The sequence below is a fragment of the Hemiscyllium ocellatum genome, chromosome 10 (assembly GCF_020745735.1).
Source record: "Hemiscyllium ocellatum isolate sHemOce1 chromosome 10, sHemOce1.pat.X.cur, whole genome shotgun sequence".
Lineage (NCBI taxonomy): Eukaryota > Metazoa > Chordata > Chondrichthyes > Orectolobiformes > Hemiscylliidae > Hemiscyllium > Hemiscyllium ocellatum.
The window spans coordinates 107,563,224-107,590,583 of record NC_083410.1 but is presented as its reverse complement, the minus strand read 5'-3'; the positions used below and the strand labels follow the sequence as shown (position 1 = coordinate 107,590,583).

General features: G+C 47.4%; 1 protein-coding gene across 1 annotated transcript in view; it reads right to left on the bottom strand.

Annotated features, from left to right (window-relative positions):
• The window catches only part of ism1 (isthmin 1), a 90,904-nt gene extending 68,835 nt beyond the window's left edge, over positions 1 to 22,069 (bottom strand). Inside the window, exon 1 of the mRNA XM_060831847.1 lies at positions 21,721 to 22,069. Within this exon, the coding sequence (XP_060687830.1) occupies positions 21,721 to 21,837 (117 nt within the window). The 5' untranslated portion in view covers positions 21,838 to 22,069. The remainder of the gene's footprint in view (positions 1 to 21,720) is intronic.
• Between the last annotated feature and the right edge of the window lie 5,291 nt (positions 22,070 to 27,360).

Here is a 27,360-nt window from a genome sequence, read left to right as displayed (position 1 = left end):
TGATAGCACTCACTTCATGCCACCATGGTAGTCAGTGTGGGTCCCAGTGACATGACACTCAGATCTGTTGGCCATGTGTGCACGGGTCCCTGCCATATACATACTCCACCCAACACCCCACTGTCCCAATCACTCCAGGCTGACTGTACCTCCCAGTAACTTAGCCACAAGCTAACGATCCCTAGAGAAGAAGTTGTTATTCCTGCCCACCATGTGAAGCTGCGAGGAGGCAGTGTGGAGAAATGAGTTGGTGTGATTTTAATTAGGAAACCCTGGCTGCAGAACTGAATGGCAGGCGAGTTACTGACATTATTAAACAATGGAGGAGCAAATTACTGCAGATGCTGAAATCTGTACTGATTCCAACAGCAAATGGTAGAGATCACAGCGGGTCAGACAGCATCCACAGAGAGGCAGCGAGTTAATGTTTCGAGTCTAGATGACTCTTCTTCGGGGCTGACGTGAAGTGTGGAAGGGCCCATTGAATCCACACTGATCCTCTGAAGAACATCACACCTAGATACACCCCTCCCCCCACGTACTTCCCATGGCCAATCCACCCTGACCTGCACTCCTTTGGACTGTGGGAAGATACACGTAGACACGGGAGAATGTTCAAACTCTACATAGTCACCTGAGGCTGGAATCAAACCCGGGTCCCTGGTGCTATGAGGCAGCAGTGCTAACCACTGAGCCACTGTGCCACCCTAGTATTTATTAGGTGCCTCAAGCCCAGCTTCCTTTCCCTATCCGCCAGAACCATCTACTCCTCTGCCAGTCAAACCTTGTCCGGAAAACATTCAATGTTTCCACCTGCACTAAATGGAAGACCCGTAAGTTTTAAACTACTTCTGCACTATCCTGGAAGGTAAACCAAAGTCTCAGCATGTACCTTGTCAAGACTCTTCACGATCTTATATGTTTCAATAACATCACTAACAAACATACTTTTTAGTTCAGGCAGCACATTCCAAACTGCAACAACTTGCTGATGCTCCTGGGTGCCTGTCTCAAAGCTTTCCAAGCCTGTCCACCACCTACAGGGAACAAGTCAGGAGTGTGTGATGGAATACTCCCCACTTGCCCTGGATGGGGGCAGCTCCAAAAACACCCAAGAATAGAACAGAATGAGAAATACAATGCTACAGATGCAGAGAAGGTACACAGGGAGTGAGAGCAACATTGAATTTAAAATTTGACAGGTCCATTCTCATAACAGCGGGGAAGAAGCCATTCCTGAATCTGTTGCCATGTCTGTTTAAGCTTTTGTATCTTCTTCCTGATGGAAGAGTGTGTAACTGGGGTGGGAGGTGCTGGTGATAGTGCTGGCTGCTTTCCCCAGGCAGGGGGAGAGTATAGATGGAGCCAATGGGTGGAAGATTGACTTGCGTGATGGACTGGACTGTATTCACAACTCTCTGTTGGGTTTAAGGCACATTGGAAGCCTAGGTGGATTTGACCCAGTATTTACCCTCACCTCGCTGTAGACAATCAGGTCTATGACTCAGTGTCAACACCAGAAGCCTTTCAGCCATTCTCCACCTGCTCAGTGGGGAGTGTTTAGTTCCAGAGTGAATGGCAGGGGAATCTGACAGGTTCCATGTGTTTCCAGTCTATCCGAGCACAAAAATCTGCTTTACATATCAGCACAAACATTTATACGTGTCTAAAAAAATCCAACTCCAAGATATTTTTTAAAAAATCTGATTAAAGGAAAACTACATTATTCCCATTTCAAGAGTCAGATTGGGCAAAAACAATCTGACCTGTTTTTCTGAGTTGATTAATTTCTGCTCCAAGGTGACTGTCTATCTCAATCTGAAATACTTAATGCATTTGCAAGATTTGCTATTTTTGTGATTACAGTAGCTGGATTGGTCACATTGAATGGAAAAGTAATAGTTCCTCATTTATGCCAGTCCTGACCCAGAAAACTGGTTCTCAACCGTTAAGTATGCTCATGCGAGTTATTATTTCGTAGTCTGGGGTGTTTCCTTAAACCTTTCTAAACCAATCTGTCAACATTACACTCTTAAACTTTGACTGCCTGTTCCAATCCCTTTGCACTGTAAGGTTTCTCATTTGTAATCTGCTATTCTCATGAGCACAGGTCAATGTGCGCACAGAGGTTTGGAACTGAACAGTATTTAACTTTTAAAATAACTTCATGTTTTCATGGTTAATTGCTTTTTTCTGTTTAAATTTATGGCTGCATTGAAACTATATTTTAGAACTTAATTTTGCTTTACAAACCAAAACCAAAAAGCGATCTGCTATTGTTCAACATTTCTTTGCTGGTGAAATTGAATGGGGTTTTTATTCATACACTGATCACTGAGCACGTGGCTGGAGATGAGGTAGCTCAGTGGTTAGCACTGCTGCCTCAATCCCAGGGACACAGGTTCGATTCCAGCCTCAGGCAGCTGTCTGTGTGGAGTTTGCACATTCTCTCTGTATCTGTGTGAGTTTCCTCCCACGGTCCAAAAACGTGCAAGTTAGGGTGGATTGGCTATGCTAAATTGCACGTAGTGCCCAGGGATGTGCAGGCTAGGGTGGATTGGCCAAGGGAAATATAGGGTTACAGGGATAGGGTAGGAGAGTGGGTCTGGGTGGGATGCACTTCAGAGGTCAGTACGAACTCAATGGGCTGAACGGCTTGCTTTCACAATGTAGGGATTCTATGAAAAACGATGTTTTCAATTTTAAACAAAAATCCCACCTCTGCTTTCTGTGCAAAGCAGAAATAATGCAAAATCAGAAATAAAACCAAATTGGTAACTGCTGCAGATGGAATATCCATTACATAGTTCCTGTTTTCAATAACATATTCTGCACATAAAGGTACCAGTGGGGGCTATAGGACACTACTCCAGGTGACCATAATTCTAAAATGGTGGACTGAGCACAGCAGGGGTTGGGCAGCTGCTCCTGAGATTCAAGCTGATTTCTAGATTTACATCTGGATTTCTTACAGCTATTACATTCCAGTCATGTAAGGTCTTTATTTCGATTCACTTTTAATTCTCTTACGGTCAAAAATGCAAAACAAAACCCAAAGAAATAGCGCACTTTTTTCAAACGGAGTTCTGTTAATGGACCTTTTAACTCAAACTCTACTCATGCTTCGGGTAAGAAGATTGCCAGTTTGAAGGTTTGTTAGGGACAACAAACAGATGCAGATGCTGGAATCCAAGGTAGACAGGCAAGAGGCTGCAAGAACACAGCCAGCCAGACAGCATCAGGAGAGGCAGAGAATTCCGACATTTCGGGTGTAACCCTGCTTCAGGACTGAGAGTTTGGAGGTTTACTCCAGAGATCTGAGCACCTTGACCAGATTGGGGGTCTTCAAACTGACGTGGGGTCCCATCGACTGTGCCAGGGGTCTGTGGATAGTGACTGAGCAGGGCTAGGCAGGAGGGAAGTGGAGCTGTCATACTTGTGGCAGGGTGAGTGAGTGTGTCAGCTAGACGGATAGCTGGTTTTAGGAGTTGAAAAAGCATGGTACTGGAAAAGCACAGCAGGTCAGGCAGCATTCGAGAGTCGACGTTTCGGGCATAAGAGGAATGCTTGAAACATCGACTCTCCTGCTCTTCAGATGCTGCCTGACCTGCTGTGCTTTTCCAGCATCGCACTCTTTGATCCTGATCTCCAGCATCTGCAGTGCTCACCTTCTCCTGAGCTGGTTTTATGATGCAGACACACAACAGCGTGGGTTCAATTCCTGCACTGGCTGAGGTTACAATAGAGATTCTTCCTTCTCACCTGTTGCCCGAGGAATAGAGACCCTCACGTTAAACCACCATCACTCGTCTCTATAATGAGGAAGGCAGTCATCCAGGAATAAGGCAATTTTACTGACTATGTGAGCTGAATCCCTCCATGTGGGGGGCTCTGAATAAAGCAGTGAATAAATCACCGTGTCTGTAACCAAACAGTTTTCTTAAAAGCCTTATTAAATATCCTTTAAGCGCAATGTGAAAGTCACACAAACTTAGATGGGGAGAGGTGCCCATTCATTCATTAACTAATGAACTTGAGCAGACACTCCATCACAGTGAGGTCTGGAGCTGGTGGCAATATTGCTGAACTTGGACAGTAAGTCCCTGGGTTGTGACACAGTTCCATCCTTGAGACAAATTGATTTGCACTCAAGTCAGAACACAGTCCGAAACAACAGGCAGCAGTCATTCAGGAGTACAGGAAATGATCATCTGCCGGATCTTAAAATTATACCCCTATATGGGATCACATCCATAAGTCAGACGTTTATAAACCGGGGATCGCCCATAATCCAAAACCCCATCTCTTAATATTCTAGGGGTCCATGGTGGATGGTGAAACTTGAATTCAACAGAAATCTGGGATTGAAATCTGGCTTAATGGTGTCTGCTGTAAATTGTTATTGAAGAAAAACAATTGCTTTACAAATGCTCTTTAGGGAAGAAACCTGCCCTATCTTTATCTGGTCTGGGCTACATCAGACTCCAGACCCACAGCAATGATCCTTAACTGTTCTCAGGGCTATAAGATAGAATCCAAAGGACAGATTTTATGGAATCCCTACAGCATGGAAATAGGTCATTCAGCCCAACACGTCCACACTGACTCTCCAAAGAACATTCTGCCCAGACCCATCCTCCAATCTTTTCCTTGCAACCTTGCATTTCCCATGACTAATCCACCCAGCCTGCACATCTGTGAACACTAATGGGCAATTTCCCATGGCCAATCCACCCTAACCTGGACATCGTTGGAGGGAAACAGAGCACCCAGAGGAAACCCATGCAGACACGGGGAGAATGTGCAAACTCCATACAAACAGTTGGCCAAGGCTGGAATCGAACCCAGGTTCCTGGTGCTGTGAGGCAGCAGTGCTAACCACTGAGCCACTGTGCCGCCCTAAATTAAGGAAAAAAGAACAAGACAATGTCACCAAGGAGTGCTGCAGTGCTGTAGGTACCTAGTTTCTCAGATGAGTCATTAAAATGAGCCCTCTCAGATTGACGTGAGCACTGGAAGAGGTGGCTGGCAGTGGGGGAGGGGGAGGGGGAAGGTCTCTGCAGAGTACTGGTCATTATTTGTCCCTCAACTAAACATCACTGAAACTGAGGATTTGATCGCCAACCCACTGCCACTTGTGGGAGCTGACTGTGCACAAAACTAGCTACCAAGAACTCCAGTAACTACAGTAACTCCAAAAACTACAGTAACTAGTGACTCCAGTGACTCTAGCAGCTACAGTGGCTCTAGTAACTACAGTAACTATAGAAATTACAATAACTACAATAACTCCAGTAACTATAATAACTTGTGACTCCAGTAACTACAGTGACGACAGTGACTCCAGTAACAATGACAACCACAGTAACTACAATGATTCCAGTAGCTACAGTAACCACAGTAACTATAGCAACAACAGTGATTCCAGTAACTACACTGATTCCAGTAGCTACAGTAACTCTAGTGACTGCAGTAACTACAGTGACTCCAGTAACTTCAGTGACTACAGTGACCCCAGTAACTATAGAAATTACAATAACTACAATAACTCCAGTGACTCCAGTAACTATAATAACTACAGTGACTCCAGTGACTAGTGACTCCAGTAACTACATTAACTACAATGATTCCAGTAGCTAGTGACCCCAGGAACGACAGTAACTCTAGTAACTACAGTGACTCTAGTAACAGTGACTCTAGTAACTACAGTGACTCCAGTGACTGCACTAACTACAGTGACTACACCTCAAAAGCACTTTGTGGGCTGTGTAGTTCCTGAGAGCATGAAAGATGCTGCAGCAACTCAGAAAATTCTTTCTACAGATTACACATTAACCAAATGAAGAATTGGGTAAATTTAATTAGAAAGAAGAGATGGCCTCAATAGTGTTGCATATTTCTGTGCGGATGGCTTCTAATCCAGCTGTGAGCAGAGGGAGATATAATTATAGAACTGTTGCATAAATGTGGGTTTATACTTTTGTTAAGTCTGTTTGAAGAAAACGTTCAAAGAGAAAGAACAAGGTCCCGTAATTAGGATGTGATGTAATGCCTTCTCCACAAAATATGAGAACTATTTAACCCAAATTACTTCATTACACATGCTATAATTTATGTTTACCACTATTTCCCTTTCTTTCTTGGCACCCATTGCACACATAGCTGCCTCCTAGAACTCAGGCTTCAGACGAAGCAAGACATTAAACTCTTGGACATCACATCACAGTCATCTTCATGCGGTGGCTTAGAGCAAGGGTCCTCCCAATGCAGGGACTGGGGGGGGGGCAAGTTAAAATCTTGGAAGACCGAGTTCGGAGGCAGCTATTGGTCACTGCCGAGCTCTGACTGAGTTACAAAAGCAGATGTACCTTCTACAGTTACAGGTACCCACTGTCCCTGGTACCTCCCGCACTCTCAATGGCCTCTATCTTGCACCCTATACTCCCCACACATCCACTCTCTACCCCAGTCCCAGGCCCCCGCACACACAGATCTCACCGAGGGGCCAGAATTCAGTCACAAAGCTCAGAAATGGGGTCACGGTGGCTAACAGTTTCGGAAGCCATCGCTGTGGGGATGTTTAAGGTACAGTGCTTATGTGTCAAAGGACTTTTCAAAGTAATTGCTTATTTCCATTAGACAGGTACACAATCCATTATCCGAAATCTTTTTCGCGGAGTATGGAGCGCCATTTTGAAGTGCTGACAGGTGTCCTAACTCTACACCCACTCGAACCACATCACTCAGATGTGACGTGGCCTAGCATTGGCAGGGGTCAATTGTGTCTTAGCGCTCATACTACTCACACATGGGTCTGTTGTGAGGCAATTCATTTTTCTTTATTTTACTGCGAAAAATGTCATTTATTCTGAAATCCGCAAAATTCCGAATTCCGAAAAACAACTGGCCCCAAGGGTTTTGGATAAAAGATTGTGTACCTGTGCTCTGAACAGTGACAATGTAAACTCTGCAACTTTAGTAACTTCATGGACTGAGAGAATCAGCAACAATGCTATTTCTCGAGATGAAAGGAGCAACGAGAAACTGCTGGGAAGGAATTAAAAACAACACACCAGCTAACCACCTGTGGGAAGGAGCACCTGTTTCCTGGGAGACAGGAGGTAAACACTACTTGATAATCTGAAGACTGCTTGGAGAAGGAACATCCTGAAGTAAAGTGGTTTATTGCAGGAAAAGCTGAACAGACGGCTGATCCTGAATGTAACCAGGAAAAGGGGAGCTCCTTCTGAGAACAAAGCGAGCTACAAATTTAAGATCTCCCAGAAACGACATCCATGTTGGGGGTAAAAGAATCTTGAATTAACAGTAGCATCACATCACAAACTTGAAAGAGAGAAAATTGTACAAGAATCCAATTTCAATTCAATAGCAGAACTTTGAAAAACAACATTGCCCAAGGATTGAACACTGGTCATTTCCAGGGACAGACACTGTTGGCTGGAATCATGCCCAGATTCCACCATTAATTGGATAACAGCCAGGTTGAGTTGCTTTATTGAAGTTGCTAACTTGAGGGCTCTTATTTTGGTTGCTACATGCAATGAAGTTTAAATTACTTGACTCTGTCTGAGATTACTTAATAAGTTGCCAAATTAAAGATAACTTGTGACTTACCCAAAACAGGAGAAGGTGAGGACTGCAGATGCTGGAGAGGCAGTGTGCTGGAAAAGCACAGTGGGTCAGGTAGCATCCGAGGAGCAGGAGATTCAACCTTTCAGGCCTTTGATGAAGGGTTTATGCCTGAAACGTTGACTCTCCTGGTCCTTGGATGCTGCCTGACCTGCTGTGCTTTTCCAGTGCCACACTTTTCGATATTTACCTACAATGATATGTTAATGGTAATCATGAGATCCTCAACCCACTCCACTCTGTAATCTCACACTAGGAGATCATCACATCATCAACAACATAGCTCTCAATGTAATAAAGATTGTAAGCGCTAGAGAAACTCAGCAGGTCTGGCAATGTCTGTAAAAGGAGAAGAACAGAGTTAACGTGCCTGGACCGGTGTGACCCTTCTTTATCCAACTACGCCATGATTGACACCACGTGTTGCTGCCCTCTGAGAAACTCTGACAAAATAGTTTATGTACTGATTTTTTAAAATCAGGATGTCACTTTGAAGAGCTCAGCAGAAGGGTCACTGGACTCAAACACTAACTGTTCCTCGCTCCGCAGATGCTGCCAGACCTGCTGAGTTTCTCCAGCAATTTCTGGGTTTTTTTCAGATCTCTAGCAACTGCAGTATTTTGCATTGATCTGAATAGCTTCCAATGTACATGTGCAATGTACATACTCTGCAACAGGTCACTGGGAGATAAATAGATCCAGGAAAAACACACTGGAAGCTACTGCTGAAACTTTGATTCTGAGGTGCTGATAATATCTGTACCCAGCCCATAAATTACTTTGAATGTAAGTTAGCTCGCTGAGCTGGAAGGTTTGTTTTCAGATGTTTCGTCACCATGACTCGGTAACATCATCAGTGAGAATCTCCGGTGAAACGCTGGTGGTATGTCCCATCTCTCTATTTATAGGTCTTGGTTTCTTAAGGTGGGTGATGTCATTTCCAGTTGCTTTTTTCCAGGGAAGATAGATAGAGTCGAAGTCGATGCGTTTATTGATGGAGTTCTGGTAGGAATGCCATGCCTTTGGGCGGCACAGTGGTACAGTGGTTAGCACCACTGCCTCATAGCGCCAGAGACCCGGGTTAAATTCCCGCCTCAGGCGACTCTCTGTGTGGAGTTTGCACATTCTCCCCCTGCCAGCGTGGGTTTCCTCCGGGTGCTCCGGTTTCCTCTCACAATCCGAAAATGTGCAGGTTAGGTGAATTGGCCATGCTAAATTGCCCGTAGTGTTAGGTGAAGGGGTAAATATAGGGGAATGGGTCTGGGTGGGTTGCGCTTCGGCAGGTCAGTGTGGACTTTTTGGGCTGAAGGGCCTGTTTCCACACTGCAAGTAATCTAAAAAAAAACTGGTGCGTGTCTTTGTTCCACCTATCCTGGGATATGTGTGTTGTCCCAGCCAAGGACTAAAACACCTAACTGAAGTTTCACACCACACCATTCACTCCACCCAAGAATTCCCGAACATCATCAAAGACACCAAGATAGAAGAGGATGAAATAATGGTCTCCATGGATGTTTCAGCCCTTTTCACATCAATTAACATCGACCTGGCCAAAGAAACACTAGCATCACTACTAGGAAAACCAGGATCACAAACATCGGACAGCACCAACTTTATCAGCAAAGACAACATCCTCGAGCTCGTGGACCTGTGCCTCACCTCCCACTTCACCTTCATTAACAAAACCTACAAACAAGTAAATGGAGCACCTATGAGATCACCAATATCAGGGCTCATGCGGAAGCAGTAATGGCAGAGACTTGAACAAACGGCCCTCCCATTTAACCAACCCAAACTTTGTTGCACGTCTTCATTCTTGGCTCGATCACAAAAGGAAGCATCTTCTGGATAGTTATCCTATCAAGTCCCCCTCACTATCTCATACATGTGCAAATAAAATCGCTTCTGTCCTTTGGAACTCCAATGGATACAAGGTAAATCTCTCCTCAATAAATAACTCTCCAACCACTCCCGCCCCAGGAATGAATCAAATGAGCCTTCTCTGAACTGTTGGCCATGCATTTATGAAATAAGGAGATCAGGAACTCTTCCTGATGAAGGGCTTATGCCCGGAACATCAACTCTCCTGCTCCTCAGATGTTGCCTGACCTGCTGTGCTTTTCCAGCATCGCACTCTTCGACTCTGATCTCCAGCAACTGCAGCCCTCACATTCTCCTAGTCTTATCTTCCTTACCCCCTTGCAACTAAACAACATTTGTACAGGTTGTTCTTGTATACCGCGCGTTTTGTCAGCGCGAATTGGCTATAAATCGGGCGGCACGGTGGCACAGTGGTTAGCACTGCTGCCTCACAGCGCCAGAGACCCGGGTTCAATTCCCGACTCAGGTAACTGACTGTGTGGAGTTTTCACGTTCTCCCCGTGTCTGCGTGGGTTTCCTCCGGGTGCTCCGGTTTCCTCCCACAGTCCAAAGATGTGCGGGCCAGGTGAATTGGCCATGCTAAATTGCCCGTAGTGTTAGGTAAAGGGTAAATGTAGGGGTACGGGTGGGTTGCGCTTCGGCGGGGCGGTGTGGACTTGTTGGGCCGAAGGGCCTGTTTCCACACTGTAAGTAATCTAATCTAAACACAATTGTCGAATTGTGGACATTGTTTGGATAACATGAACTTTCTACTGAATGGGTGGAGCAATTTTCCACAGCACGATGTCCTCCTGCGCAATTTCCTCCTGCACGATTTTGTACAGTTTGATTTTCACATGCATGATTTTGTACGGTGCGATTTTCTCCTGCCCGATTTACTATTGCATGATTTTTTTACTGCGTGATTTTCCACTGTGCCATTTCCTACTGCATGATGTTCCCCTGTGTGATTTTCTGCAGCACAATTTCCTCCATTGCAAATTTCCTTCTGTGCAATTTTCACCTGCCCAATATCTTACAGTGCAATATTCCCCTGCGCAAATTCCTCCTGCTCGATTTTGTACAGCGCCATTTCCTCTTGCACAATTCCCTGCAGCGTGATTTTCCCCAGCGCAAATCCCCCCAGCGCGATTTTGTTCAGGTCAATTTCCTACAGCACAATTTTCTCCTGCACCACTTTCCACAGCGTGATTTCTCCTGCAAGATTTTCCACAGCACCATTTTCTCCTGCGTCATTTTCCCCTGTGCGATTTTCCACAGCGCCATTTCCTCCTGAGCGATTTCCTACTGTGCAGTTTTTCACTGTGTGATTTTCTCCTGCGCGATTTCCCACAGTGCAATTTTCTCCTGCGCCATTTACCACAGCGCGATTTCTCCTGCAGGATTTTCCACAGCGCCATTTTCTCCTGCGTCATTTTCCACAGCGCCATTTTCTCCTGCGCGATTTCCTACTTTGCAGTTTTCTACTGTGTGATTTTCTCCTGCGCGATTTCTACAGCATGATTTTCTCCTGCGCGGTTTTCTCCGACACAATTTCCTCCTGCATGATTTCCTCCTACGCAATTTTCCACGGTGCTATTTCCTCCTGCACAATTTTCCATAGCATGATTTTCCACAGTGCGATTTTCCATAGCACGATTTCCTGCTGCATGATTTTCCACAACACGATTTCCTCCTGTTCGATTTTCCACAGTGCAATTTTGTCCTGCGCGATTTTCCACAGCACGATTTCTTCCTGCGCGATTTCCTCTTGCACGATTTTCCACAGTTCGATTATCTCCTGTGTGATTTTCTACAGATCAATATTCTCCTGCGCTATTTTCTACAGCGCGTGGTTACAGAGGAATACAACTGTTGCGTTATAGCAGAACAACCTGGACTCCCTTTCTAACTTCTTGCTGCATCTGCACCTAAGAGCAGCAAAGGACAAAGAGAAAGAGTTTCAGGGTGAAAAGTGAAAGCGCATTCAGGAAGGATGAAAATGCTACCTCAGCTGCTGCATTACAGTTTTCCACACAATTTCAACGTAAAATACAGAAATAAAATACAATGGGTGAGAATAGCTGGGAGTGAACGAACTTTTGGTCAAAATAATTTGTATTTATAAACCAACTTTCACAAACTCAAAATATCCTGAAGCCTTGAGTAGTTCACGGAGAGGTTTATAAAATCATGAGGGGCATGGATAGGGTGAACAGCCAAGGTCTTTTCCCTGGGCTGGTGGGAGTCCAGAACTAGAGGGCATAGGTTTAAGGTGAGAGGGGTATTATGGACTAGGCCAGGCCACTCAAAACATTCTTGAGCAGGCGGTCCCAGACCATAACTTTGCAATTTGTTTCGGTAAGTGTACAGTGAAAATTATCCAGAGTAAGATAGCTAGGTTGACTACTAGATTTTAAAACAGACAAAACATTATTCACAAAATTATACAATGAAACATAAAGAACAGAATAAAGAACCCCTACAGAACTCAGCCTACCCAAACTAGACTTAATTATGCTGTTCTGAATAAACACAACAGTCCTAATAAGCAAATTCCCTTTAAAAACCAGTATAAATGGAACACCTGCTTACAGGTTTAAGTTGAAAGGCAGAAAGAGAGAGAGAGAGACAAAGAGTTTCCACAAAGCTCCGTGTTTAACTTGTCAGTTCTGCTGGAGAGCTGGCCATGCCCCTTCCATTATACAGGTCACTTCTAAAACATGACCACTTTGGCCTGAAGTCTCATCTGCTTACATATAAACAAAATCCAGTCTGTTCGGAGCCCGCCCTGGTTTATTACCCCTCTGAAAAGAAATCAAGGACAGAGTATCCTTGAGTCAAGGAACAACTTCCAGAAATACAAAGGACTAGCTTTGTGTTAGGGGAAAGATTTAAAAGGGACCTAAGGGCAACTTTTTCACACAGAGGGTGGTATGTGTGTGGAATGAGCTGCCAGAGGAAGTGGTGGAGGCTGGTACAATTGCAACATTTAAATGAACAGGAAGGGTTTAGAAGGATATGGGCCAACAGGACTAGAAAGGATATTTGGTCAGCATGGACAAATTGGTCTGTTTCTGTGCTGTACATCTCTAAGACTATATTTTCAAACACAATTAATATTTCTAAAGTAGGGAGTATGACAAATAACTTGTTATAAGAAAGCAGCAGTAACAACAACATCTACATTGTATTTTGTTTCAAATTGGTGTGGCTGTACAGACAAATACTGGCCAGCACCACGGGAGACAATGCCCCTGGGACAGATGGTGGAACTCCATTTAATATTTAAGCTGGAAAGTGACACTTCCATTGCACTAAGGTATAATGCAGACTTTGTGTTTGAGTCCCTGAGACAGGACCTCAACTAACAGTCTTTTAACAGAAAGGCAAGAGTGCTCCTCAGTAAGCCCCAGCTGACATTTGCTCACCTCCACAATATTGCTGTGACTAAGCATCAGCTCCACATCAGAGTCCGTTCAGATTCCCATTCTGCAAATGTCAATATTTCAGCCAGGCAGGAGACTGTAGCTCTATTGAGCAGAATCAGCTTCATCTCCATTCACCTTAAATAATGCCTCTGCTTCAAATATGCTCCATAAACAAATGACGTGTGAGCTTTGGGTCAAAATTGCAGAAAATCCTTGTGATAACTCAAAGCCATCAAGGTTGGAGTTTTCAACTGATCCACATTACAACGGGAATGACATTTACTCAGCCCTCGAGGTGGGATGGTGAGTCACCTTCTTGATCTGTGGTAGTCCCCTGGGGAGAGGTAGACTCACACAATGTTGTACGGAAGAGAATTCCAGGATTTTGACTCAGCGACGGTGAAGGGATGTTTCCCGTTGGGATAGTGAGCGGCTCAGGTAGAATGCGGGAACGTTGTTGTTATTCTCATCCTTCCAGCTTGTCGAGGTCAGAGGTTTGAAAGGTGCTGTCGAAAAAATCTTGGTGATTTACTTTGGTGCATCCTGTAGATGGTACACACTGCTGCTACTGAGGGTTAGTGGCAGAGAGAATGAACGCTGAGTGTGGTGCCAATCAACCAGGTTGCTTTATCTTGAATGGTGTTTGAGCTTTGTGTGAGTCGTTGGAGCTGCACTCATCCAGGCAAGTGGGGAGTATTTCTTCACATTCCCGACTTGTAGATGATGGACAGACTTTGGGGAGTTAGGAGGCAAGTCACATGCTGCAGAATTCCAAGCCTGGGACGTGCAGTATTTATATGGCTATCCAGTTCAGTTTCTGATCAATCCTAACTCCCTGGTCAATAATGGGGGTTTCGGTGAGGGCAATGCCAATGATTTGATTGTTGGAGATGGTCATTGATTGGCACTTTGTGGCACAAATATTTGTTGCCACTTATGAGCCCAAACCTGGATATTGTCCAGATCATTTGAACAAGGACTGCGCCAGTATCTCAATGCGAATGGTGCAGAACATTCTGCAATCATCAGCAACCATCCCAATTTCTGACCATCTAACAGAGGGAGGATCACTGATGAAGCAGTTGAAGATGGTTGGGCCTAGGACACTACTCTGAGGAAGGGTGCTTCTGATGCAGTGGTAGTGTCCCTATCTCTAAGGCAGGTTTAAGTCTCACCAGAGGTTTTACAAGAGAAATCTGGGCAGGCTGCTTAATAAAGAAAAGCATCAACACTGAGGAACTACTGTGGAGATGTCCTGGAGCTAAGATGACTGACCTCCAACAATCACAACCATCTTCCTTTATGTCTCCAACCAGCGGAGAGTTTATTTCCCGATTCCCGTTCCCATTTTCTGCTGGTGGATTCTACTCAGGCATTTCCCGATCCCAAAACTACGAGGAGCTGTCTTGGACTCTCTGGCATGTGACCTCCTGGGAAGTGACTGCCTTCCTGACTGCGTCAGTGTCTAATTAAGGACAGTGGGTGGGTTCCTAAGTGAGGGGGACACAGAGGGGCCCAGGGCTGGGAGAGCAGGGCACCAGTCAGGCAGAAAGGCAATCATAAGAGGAGCTCAAAATGGAAGCACCTTCGGAAACATGACTAAAATTCCAAAAGTAATGAGGGAAAGCTGGTAATGTAATTGGGGTAAGGGTTAAACGCTCATCTGAAATTCTTGAAGCTCAGGTTCTAAGTTTGCTCGCTGAGCTGAAAGGTTTGTTTTCAGATGTTTCGTCACCACGCTAGGTAGCATCACCAGCGGGAGTCCGGTGAAGCATTGGTGTTCTGTCCCGCTTTCTATTTGTGTGTCTTGGTCTTGGATTGTAAACTCCTGAAGCTGCAACTGGCCATGTCAGGCTCCTCACTGGAGCACGGAGCCTTCGGATCTGATTGGCCCGTCTTGTTGCCAGGAGATAGTCCAACATGGAGCTGTCGGGCTCAGTCAGAGTTCAACCTGACTCTGGGATGACTGAAACAGATCCCTCCCCACCTTCATTGCTCTTTATTGGCCAGGGCTGGTGTCTAATTGAGGTTGGCATCGACTCTCATCCAGAGGATTTCTGGGAGGTGGGAACAAATCAGAGTCCCAACCTCAGCCTCACTCCAACTGATTTTGGTCCAGGTCGCCATGGGCCTGGGAAATGTCCATTGCTGAGAACCCAAACTCCACAGTGCATATCCCTCCAAGGTCTTTGTACCCCTGCCTGAATCTGGGAATCTCCTTCAGATGTTACAACCCTCTATGATAACTACACAAATAATTCTGGCTACCTGTGCTAATTGCTTCACCATTAATGCTCTTGGTTTCAGTTACCTAGACCCAACCTTTGCAATACATTCCTATTTCACTCCCTACCCATCTCTCCCCCTCTAACACACTGTTTAAAAATTACTTCTTTGAACCAAGCCCTATGTGGCTCAGTGTCATATTTCATTTTATAATTCTCCTGTGCACTACTTTGGGACAATCCATTAACTTCAGGGTGCCATGTAAATATATGTTGTTGTTGTTGAAACTGCTCTGAAGTTGCAACCCCCTCACCCAAAAAAAATCAGCCTTTGCAAGAAAAACCATTTAATTCTCTGCTTTACCCTTGCAAGGTGAGCAGGTCTGTTCACCACGTAGTTAGAGAGTGGTAAGGGCGTGGAATGCTCTACCTGCTAATGTAGTCAACTCAGCCACATTAGGGAGATTTAAACATTCCTTAGATAAGCACATGGATGATTTTGGGATAGTATAGGGGGATGAGCTGAGAGTAGTTCACAGGTCGGCGCAACATCGAGGGCCGAAGGGCCTGTTCTGCGCTGTATTGTTCTATGTTCTAAGTTTTTATGACTGAACTTTTGTCCATTATTTTGTGTTTACTTGTTGAATCAGGGCATTACTGGCTGGGTCCAGTATTTATTACCCATCCCTAGTTGCCCCCTGAGAAGGTGGGGGTGAGCTGCCTCCTTGAATCGCTGCAGTCCGTGTGCTGTAAGCCGACCCATAATACCCTTGGGGGGGGGATTTTCAAGATCCTGACCCAGTGACACTGAAGGAACGGCGATATATTTCTAAGTCAGGATGGTGAGTGGCTTGGAGGGGAATGTTCAGGGGGTGGTGTTCCCAAGTATCTGCTGCCCTTTTCCTCCAAGATGGAAGTGGTCGTGGGTTTGGAGGGTGCTGTCTGAGGGTCTTTGGTGCATTCCTACAGTGCATCTTGTAGGTAGTGCACACTGCTGCTACTGAGCATCAGTGGTGGAGGGAGTGGATGCTTGAGGGTGTGGTGCCAATCAAGCGGGGGCTGCTTTGTCCTAGATGGTGTCGAGCTTCGTGAGTGTTGTTGGAGTTGCCCCTGTTCAGGCAAATGGGGAGTATTCCATCACACTCCTGACTTGTGCCTTGTAGATGGTGCAGTGGCTTCAAATATTCATTTGCATGGGCTTTGCTCCTAATGTGATGGTAAATCATAGCACAGTAACAGGAGTGTGTTATATTGCTCTCTATCTCTCATGAAAATTTGGATTTTTATAGCTTTCATACTCAGCAATAAAACACCAGAAGTACAATGTTACAAGCAGGTGGAAGATTAGAAAGCACATTTCATTGCTGCATACAACACCAACACTCTCCCTTAGGTTTTAAATCTCATAAATTCTAATGACATTATAAGTGATTAACTTAACAGCCAAACAATTTCCGAACAGCAACTGAAAGCTGGTGATGCTGATGTAAATGTGTTGCCTGCTACGAGTGTAGTCACTTTTTGCAAAATATGGTTAGACTTTGCATGAAATGATATGCTTTTGATTTCCTTCCCAGCAGTTACTCAGTGGTTAACACACTACGACTCATGCTATAACATGCAAAGAATTTTGGCAGGAGATCCCAAGGACAGGGAAAACATCGGATGAACTTATTCGTGCTACACCAAAGGTCCTGTTACATTTCCACAGATATTTACGCTCTGAAGTTTTTCTTATTTTTACCCTTCCAATCCTGTATTGAGGTATGAGTCCACAGGTAATAACTGCACCTCGGAAAAGTGAGCATCATTCATCTGTGAAGCTGTCAGTTGGACTTTTGAACATGTAGGGAAGCACGCTTCTAAACTGTCACCAACGTTCACACACTTACTCTCAGCAAACTGCAGTCACAGAGTGCGAGCCTTTTAAATGTATTACCCACGATAAATACAACGCTGAGACTAATTTAGCTATTCCACCCCTGAACGGTTAACTCTGCACTCGATCAGGACTTAAACTTGGGAGTTCCCTGGTCTGAACAGCACAGCACGTTTCTGATAACTCAGTAGATCAATACAGAGTCTGTGTTCTGACCACTGCTGCTGCATATCTCAGGTTTAGAGCGAGAATTTTTGTTTATTATTTCAAGGGATGTGGGTGCCGCTGGCTCGGCCAGTAGTTATTGTCCATTTTTAATAGCCTTGGAGCTGCCTCCTTGAACCACTGCAGACCTTGTGGTGTAGGTAAATCCGCAGTGTTGCTAGGGCGGGAATTCCGGGCCTTTGACCCAGCGATAGCCTCCCATTATAGTCTTTCATTAGTACATTAACCAACAGCTTGTATTTATACAGGATCTCTAAACGGAACAAAATGTCCCAAGGTTTTTCACAGAATAATGCAACGTTGAGCCAGATAGAGGGGAATAGTGGAACAGGCAAGACCATAAGACATAAACAGCAGGAGTAGGCCATTCAGCCCATTCAATTAAATCATGGCTGATCTGACAATCCTCAACTCCACTATCCTGCCTTAAATGTAGGAGTGAACTGGTCAGAAACTTGGTCTGAGAGGTAGACTTTAAGGAGCATCTTCAAAGGAAGGGTGGTGGAGAGTTGGAGAAGATTAGAGAGGAAAGTTTGGGTTTCAGGATCCAGCCATCTGAAGGGAATTCATTTAAGATACGCAAAAGCTCAGAATCAGAGGAGGACAGAGATTTCAGCAGATCACAGATGTTAACGGAGATGATAGAGAGAGGGATGATCAAAACGATGGGGGGATTTAAAGATAAGGGTGAGAATTCTGAAATCGATTTGCTGCCCTGTCGTGAGACAATGCTGGTGAGTGGGGGGGAGGAGGGGGGCATGAACAGGACTTGGTACAAGTACAGGCTGGAGAAGCAGGAAGGTCAAATACTGGCCAGGAGCTCAGAGCAATTGTCAGAAGCTTGAATAAGGATTTCTGCTTGAATGGGGACTACCAACCTAAAAGGAAGACATCAAATTCAGCAGTACAGAAGAGCCAGTGGGGAGGTGTTTGGACATTATGTGTTATACAGTTGTGAAGTCATTGGGGGTCTATATCACAGTCAAAGGTCTGTCAGCCCATCATGCCTGCACTGTCAAAAGCAATCACCTCACTATTCTAATCCCATTTTACATCGCCATGACCTTATCGGCCTTGGCATCCAACCTAACCTGGAAATCAATCATACTGCCACCAGGGAGAGGGTTTCCAGCTGGAGGATGTGTGGATCTGGGAGGATCTGGCCACTTTGTTGGCCAACTTGAGGTCACACAAGCTCTCCCAGACTGGGCAGATCCTGTTTACCTGCTCCCAGACTGGGTAGAGGCTGTTCACTTGCTGTCAGTGCTGGGAGAGAGCCAACCTGACTTTCGATCTCCCTGCCATTTACCGTAACAATGAAGTGAACCTCAAACCTGAGTCGAAGAACCTAGTCAAAACAGTCTTTCAGTTACTCCACAGACCATCCATTCCAAACACTTTGAGAAGGAACTGCTCCTTCCTAAACCAGGTAGCTGCTGTTCTGAAGCACCATACGTTACAACAACCCCTGGCACACATGTCTGCTGCCTTCCCAGCCTTTTCCGACAGCAACGGTAACTTTAATTGTCCAAAAGTGATCAGACTGGCTAACTGTCCCAGACACCACACTGTTCTACCCCAAATCAGCCATCGTTCAGATGGATTAGTGTCTAGTTAGCAATGACCTCTTACAAAACATCGACTTCACTGTGTCTGACACCTGCACACACACGACATGGGTGTGGGAGGAAAAATAAGCACTATTGCTCTTAGGTGGCAGTGTGGGGGGAAAAGAATTTTAAAAAATGCACAGGGGTGTCAGACACCCTAATACACAGAGAGCTGCCTCTGAGGAGGTTGGATCAGTGAATGTGAGAGACTCTCCACTTTTCTGTGTTGAGGGGAAGAGGAGAAGAGAGGAACTTCTGAACAGCCTGGAGCCACCCAATCAGTTTATCTTATTTACTGATGTTGGTGTCTTCCTACTGAGGAGGAGTTTATTTTGAACTTTTGGTTTTCTTTAAAAAGACATAAAACATCAACTTAACCTGTCTGCACATAGAGCTGTCCAACTCGTCCACGCCAACCAGATATCCTAACCTAATCTAGTTCCACTTTCCAGCACTTGGACCATATCCCTTTCTATTTTATACCCATCCAGATGCCTTTTAAATGTTGCAATTGTACCAGCCTCCACCACTTCCTCTGGCAGCTCATTTCATACACGTACCACCCTCTGCGTGAAAAGGTTGCCCCTTAGGAATCTTTTAAATCTTTCCCCTCTCACCCTAAATCTACGTTCTCGAGTTCTGGACAGCCCTACCATGGGAAAAAGACTACTTACTGAGACATCAAAGACTGATGCTGATAAACGGAAGTATGAGGTTGCCACTTGTAACACAGTGCCAGCCTTCCAAACATGTGTGCCCAGCAGAATTCAGAACCTTACCAGTCTCTGAAACCCAGACTGTGTCCTGGATTGGCCCCGGGCTCACTACCTAAATTACAGTAGTGCTGGAAAAGCACAGCAGGTCAGGCAGCATCCGAGGAGCAGGAAAATCCTGATGAAGAGCTTTTGCCTGTAACATTGATTTTCCTGCCCCTTGGATGCTGCCTGACCTGCTGCGCTTTTCCAGCACCACTCTAATCTAGACTCTGATCTCCAGCATCTGCAGTCCTCACTTTCACTGGGCTCACTATGTCTAGCCAGCAAGTTCCTGCTACAGTTCAGTGCTGACAAACTCTGCATTTGGAATGACCCATTCAGAACAAGTCAGCATCCATTCCTCACTCACTATCCTCCTGGGAGAAGCTCTGGGAATCCTGACTTTGGCAATTGTCTTGTGAAAATGGGAGGTATGAGACTAGTGTGTCTCCAGAGAGCATCTTCTCTGAAGAGCATTTAAAATCCAGCACACTGAATTACAGGCACAGAAACCATGAATGGAACTCATTGCAAAACAAACATATTGCCCTATAATGCTGATCATTAAACATTGTCAGAAAAGACAGTTAAATCACTCTTGCTCTACTATTTACAAGAGCTGATCACACGAGAGCCACTTTCCAACCTCATTTCTTCTGAACTCATTCGATTTAAGGAACAGTGGGATTAATTGCAACAAATGGAAATAAACAATTGTGATAATGTATTTTAAAACACCGACAGATTTAATCAGTACATTTCTCTCAACGAGTCTTCACATTTCTTCGCTATCCTGATTATTTTGTCTGTTTCTGACTGTCACATTCTCACTGTCTCCATACATAGCTCTTTCCCTCTCACACAATACCTCTCTCTCATTCTCTCTATTTCTCGATCTCCCAGTCTCTCTCACTGTTTATTTCACTCAATCACGTCCTCTCTGATGCCTATCAGATCGTGGGTCTGACGCACGGTCCCACAGTCTATCTTTCTGTCTAGACGTATTTCTTGGCCCATCTTTCATCATATCTTTTACTACCTCTCTCCTTCTATCACTCTCGTTACCTCTCTGTCTCTCACACTCTCTCTCACACATTATCTGTCTGCATCTCTTTCACTTCCCATCTTTCTCATTCGGACTTCACTGCCTTTCCGTTGTTTATCTGTCTCTCCGTCTCACACTCCCCCCTACTTCTTCCTCTCTCTCTCCTCCTTTCCCCCTCTACCTCTCCCCCTCCCCCTCCCTCTGTCCTTGCCCACTCTCCTGCTCCCTCTCTCCCCCTCTCCCTCTACCACTCTCCCCCACTCCTCCCTCTCTCCCCCACTCCCTCCTTCGCTCCCTTCCCATCCCTCACTCCCCCTCCCCTCTACACCTCCCTCTCCCTCTTCCCGTCTACCCCTCCTTCCCCCTTGACTCCTCCATCCAGTCGCCCACAACCCACCCTTTTCTCCCACATTACCCCTCTACTGCACCCTCCCCCTCTCTGCCTACCCCCATTCTCCCTCACCCTCTCCCCTACCCTTCCCCTCTCCCTCCCCCACCCTATCCTTGCCTCATTCCCCTCTCCCCCATCCCTCTCCCCTTTCCCCCTTCCCTTCCCTCCCCCTCCCCTCCCCATCCCCCTCCTCCATACTCCCTCTCCTCCTCTCCCCACTCCCCCTCCCCTGCCCCCTTCTACCTCTTGCCTCCCCCTCCCCTCCCTCACTCCCCCTCCCCTCCCTCACTCCCCTCCTCCTCCTCCTCTCACCCTCTTCCTCCCTCACTCCCCCTCCCCTCCCTCACTCCCCCTCCCCTCCCTCACTCCCCCTCCCCTCCCTCACTCCCCTCCTCCTCCTCCTCTCACCCTCTTCCTCCCTCACTCCCCCTCCCCTCCCTCACTCCCCCTCCCCTCCCTCACTCCCCTCCTCCTCCTCCTCTCACCCTCTTCCTCCCCCACACTCCTCTCTTTCCTCTCCCCCCCCCCCCCCCCCCTTACCCTTCTCCCTCTCCCCCAGAGCCTTGTTCTGTCTCTCTCTCTGTCTGTGTCTGTGTCTCCCTCTCCACCCCCACCCCCCGGGGGGGGTGAGGCTAGCTGGGTGACCTACCTGGGTGCTGCTGTTGTCTGCCTCCTGAGCCAGGGGGATGCTCCTGATCACGGTGATGTGGATGGTGAGGATGAGGAGCCCGAGCAGGAGCAGCAGTTCTGCAGCGAGCCGAGCCATGGTGCGGAGCCGCCGCCCAGCGCCAGGGAAGCGGCCGCGAGTGTCCGCCGCCCCGGGGCAGCTGCTGTCGGGCTGAGCCGGGCTCGGGGGCTCGGCAACCACTCCCGGCTCCACTTCGCAAACTTTACCCACAACAACAGGGAAAATAATAATAATAATAATAATAATAACTGCAACAACCCGGGGGCAAAGCTGCAGCCTGTGGCCAGGCGACAGGGAGAGGCTGCAGACACACACTCAGCTCAATCATCCGCCTGGGCACTATCCAAATGCAGCGGGCGGCTCAGGGTCATGGTCCCACTGCATGGACAGGGCTCCCCCTGTCCCTCTGTCTCTGTCTCTGTCCCTGTCCCTGTGTGTGTCAGAGCAGCTCCCAGCTCCTGCTGCTGCAGCTCCCTCACTGCCCTCACCCCTCCCTCACTCCCCTCACCCCTCCCTCACTGCCCCCTCCCCTCCCCTCCCTCTGGTCACAGACACATTTCTCTGGACTCCCGCCTCCTCCTGCCCCTCTCTACCCCCCCCCCCCCCCCCATGTGCACATCCCCCTCACTCACTCACTCACTCTCCCAACCCGTCCCTCAATCCCCCTCGCAATCTCCCTCTCCCTCCCTCCATCCTCCTCTCCCTCACACTCTCCCCTCACGTTCTCCCCCTCCACCCGCCCCCCACATTCTCCCCCTCACTCTCACCCCCTCCACTCTCACCCCCTCATGCTCTCCCCCTTACACTTTTCTCCCCCTTACACTTTTCTCCCTTACACTCTCCCCCCTCACACTCTCCTCCCTCACAGTCTCCTGCCTCACACTCTCCCCCCACACACTCCTCCTCCACTCCCCCCACACACTCCCCCTCCATTCCCCCCACACATTCTCCCCCTCCATTCCCCCCACTCCCCCCACACATTCTCCCCCTCCATTCCCCCCACTCCCCCCACACATTCTCCCCCTCCATTCCCCCCACTCCCCCCACACATTCTCCCCCTCCATTCCCCCACTCCCCCCACACATTCTCCCCCTCCCCCCACACATTCTCCCCCTCCATTCCCCCCACTCCCCCCACACATTCTCCCCCACACATTCTCCCCCCACACATTCTCCCCCTCACACTCTCCCCTCGCACTTTTCCCTCTCACACTCTTCCCCCTCACACTCTACTCCCTCACTCTCCCCCTCACTCTCTCCTCACACTCTCCCCCTCACACTCTCCCCCTCAACTCTTCTCCCTCACTTTCCCCTCACATTCTCCCCCTCAACTCTTCTCCCTCACTCTCCCCTCAACTCTTCTCCCTCACACCCCTTCACACTCTCCCCCTCACACTCTCCCCCTCACACTCTTCTCCCTCACACCCCCTCACACTCTTCCCCTCACACTCTTCCCCTCACACTCTTCCCCTCACACTCTCCCCCTCACACTCTTCCCCCCACACTCTTCCCCCCACACTCTTCTCCCTCACACCCCCTCACACTCTCCCCCACACATTCTCCCCCTCACACTCTCCCCCCACACTCTTCTCCATCACACCCCCTCACACTCTCCCCCTCACACTCTCCCCCTCACACTCTTCTCCCTCACACCCCCTCACAGTCTCCCCCACACACTCTCCCCCTCACACTCTTCTCCCTCACACCCCCTCACATTCTCCCCTCACACTCTTCTCCCTCACACGCTCCCCCTCACATTCTCTCCCCTCACACTCTTCCTTTCCACTCTCCCCCTCACATTCTCCCACTCTCCCTCACACACTGTCCCTCCACATTCTCCCCCCTCATGCTCTCCTCTCAACTCTCCCTCTCTTACGCTCTCCCTCCCTCACACTCTCCCTCCCTAACACACTCTCCCCCATCTCCATCTTTCTCCCCCTCACATTCTTCCCCTCACCCTCTCCCCCATCCCTTAATCTCTCTCATTCCTTCAATCTTGCTGTCTCCTTCCCTCATGTTATCTCTACCCCCCCCCCCAATGCTACCTTTGATCCCTCTGCTTTCTGCCTTTGTCTCTCCCTGTTTCCACTCTGATCACTGCCTGCTGCTGGCTTTCCTCTTCTGTCTCTATCTCTGACTGTGTTCACATCTCTCCAATCAGGTGGATGAAGGAGCGGCACTCCGAAAGCTCGTGAGTTTCCAATTAAACCTGTTGGACTATAACCTGGTGTTGTCTGATTTTTAACCTCATCAGGGTCGAAGGTCAATCAATCAACTTGCCCATCATACGTCTCTACCGCCCCAGACACTCTGTCGCTCACTTCTTTAACCCTGTCACATGCTCACGTTCGTTCATACTCTCCATGACATAATCAGGTGTTCCCAGCCACCACACACCTCCCCTTTTAGTTCAGTCATTCATTCATGGGACTTAGGCATCCACAGGCTGCACCAGCACTTATTGCCCATCCTTAATTGTCCTTGAGAGGGCGGTAATGAGCCGCTATGTTGTGCTTTAGATGGACTCAGAATGGGGGGAGTGGGGTGGGGGGGCGGGCGGGCGGAGGTGTCTTTACACATTCATTTACCGGCACCCTCCCCCATCCCCCAGACATTACAAAATCCCAGGACATATACATCTATCCAAGTTTCTTGTTACTGAATACGCAACTATGGGGCGGCACGGTGGTTAGCACTGCTGCCTCACAGTGCCAGAGACCCGGGTTCAATTCCAGCCTCAGGCGACTGACTGTGTGGAGTTTGCACATTCTCCCCGTGTCTGTGTGGGTTTCCTCCGGGCGCTCCAGTTTCCTCCCACAGTCCAAAGATGTGCAGGTTATGGTGAATTGGCCATGCTAAATTGCCCGTAGTGTTAGGTAAAGGGGTAAATGTAAGGGTCTGGGTGGGTGGCGGGTCAGGACTTGTTGGGCTGAGGGGCCTGTTTCCACACTGTAAATAATCTAACAATCCACATATACACATGCCCTCTGCAAGTGCACCCCACAAAAAAAATCAACCTCATTCATGTTCATCCCTCACCTAGCCCACAAACACCTCTCCTCTTCCATAAAAGCTGCTCCTACGGCCCAATTACACTCTGATCGCCAACATTTTCCGATACCAATATTAATTGGAACAAATGTCCTCAGGAACATCTCACCTAAACATGCAGATAGCCTCTAAAGCAAACCCAGCTACTCCCTACACACTATCACAGTCTCCAGCTCCATCCCTACCAGTCTTAATCCCACCTCAGCCTCGGATGCTGCCTGACCAGCTGTGCTTTTCCAGCACCACACTCTTTGACTCTGATCTCCAGCATTTGCAGTCCTCAGTTAACTACCAGACACCTGGAGGAAGAATGCCTCATCTTCCACCTTGGGACCCTCCATCCACATGGCATCAATGTGGGTTTCACCAGTTTCCTCATTTCTCCTCCCCACCACCTTATCCCAGTCCTAACCTCCTAACTCGGCACTGCCTTGTTGACCTGTCCATCTTCCTTCCCATCTATCCACTCCATCCTTCTGTCTGACCTATCACCATCACCCCCACCTTCATCCACCTATCACATTCCCATCAACTTCCCCACAGCACCATCCCCTCCCATTTACCTCTCAGCCCCTTCCTGATGAAGGGCTTATGTCCGAAATGTTGATTCTCCTGCTCCTCGGATGCTGCCTGACCTACTGTGTTTTCCCAGCACCACACTCTTCGACTCTGATCTTCAGCCCTCACTTTCTCCTCAACCTCCATCTTTCTCTCTCTCTCTCTCTCTCTCTCTCTCTCACACACACACACACACACACACACACACACACACACAAAACGTTTAGCCTCCTGAATTTACCTTTCCTCCACAGAATTGGAGTTACTTCCTGTCAACATCAGAATGCGCTGCCTGGAAATGTGGTGGAGGCAGGTTCAATTGAGCCATTACAGAGGGCCATCGGAAGGTTATCCAAATAGAAACAAGGGAGAAGGGGAAAAGGCAGGCGGATGGCTCTAAGTTATGTGGCTCATTTAGAGAGCCAGTGTAGACATGATGGGCTGAACAGCCTCCCTCTGTACTGTAACTAGTCTACGTTTCTGCTCACCTACTGTGAACAGATTAGGTGACAGATTTTTTTAATCAGAAAGGAAAGTGGAGTTGAGGATCAGCCACAATCTTATGGAAGAATGGTGGAGCATGCTTGGTGGGCTGAATGGTCCTGATACAAAGTTATACGGACAAAGTTTTAGTGGGCGGCATGGTGACACAGTGGTTAGCACTGCTGCCTCACAGTGCCAGAGACCCGGGTTCAATTCCTGCCTCAGGCGACTCTCTGTGTGGAGTTAGTACATTCTCCCCATATTTGCTCCGGTTTCCTCCCACAGTCCAAAAATGTGCATGCTAAATTGCCCGTGGTGTTAGGTGAAGGGGTAAATGTAGGGGAATGGGTCAGGGTGGGTTGCGTTTTGGCGATCGGTGTGGACTTATTGGGCCGAAGGGCCTGTTTCCACACTGTAAGTAATCTAATCTAAGACATGCATTACCCTCCATATACCTCCCAGCCCCTCTACAATTGTACATTTCTTTACACACAAACCTTGCACCTTCTCCACATCCCCATGTCCTCACCACTGCTACCACAACTCTCCAATGTTCACTTGTCCATCTACCCCAGCTAATTCCCATCCATCCTGGCTGATCATTCCTGAAGACATTAACTTGCTAATCAAGAGAGGGGGAGTGGTGATATCATAGAGTCATGGAGATGTACAGCACGGAAACAGACCCTTCGGTCCAACCCGTCCATGCCAACCAGATATCCCAACTCAATCTAGTCCCACCTGCCAGCACCTGACCCATATCCCTCCAAACCTTTCCTATTCATACACTCATCTAGATGCCTTTTAAATGTTGCAATTGTACCAGCCTCCACCATTTCCTCTGGTAGCTCATTCCATACACATACTACCCTCTGTGTGAAAAAGTTGCCCCTCTTTTATATCTTTCCCCTCTCACCCTAAACCTGTGCGCTCTAGTTCTGGACTCCCTCACCCCAGGGAAACGACTTTGTCTATCCATGCCCCTCATAACTTTGTAAACTTCTATAAGGTCACCCCTCAGCCTCCAACGCTCAAGGGAAAACAGCCCCAGCCTATTCAACCTCTTCCTATAGCTCAAATCCTCCAACCCTGGCAGCATCCTTGTAAATCTTTTCTGAACCCTTCCAAGTTTCACAACAGCCTTTCAATAGGAAGGAGACCAGAATTGCACACAATATTCCAAAACTGGCCTAATCAATGTCCTATATAGCTGTAACATGACCTCCCAACTTCTGTACTCAATACTCTGACCAATAAAGGAAAGCATACCAAATGCCTTCTTCACTATCCTATCTACCTGCGACTCCACTTTCAAGGAGCTATGAACTTGCACTCCAAGGTCTCTTTGTTCAGCAACACTCCGTGGATCTTATCATTCTATACCAGTGTATCAGTCCTGCTAAGATTTGCTTTCTCAAAGTACAACATCTTGCATTTATCTAAACTAAACTCCATCTGCCACTCCTCAGCCCATTGGCCCACCTGATTAAGATCCCTTTGTAATCTGTGG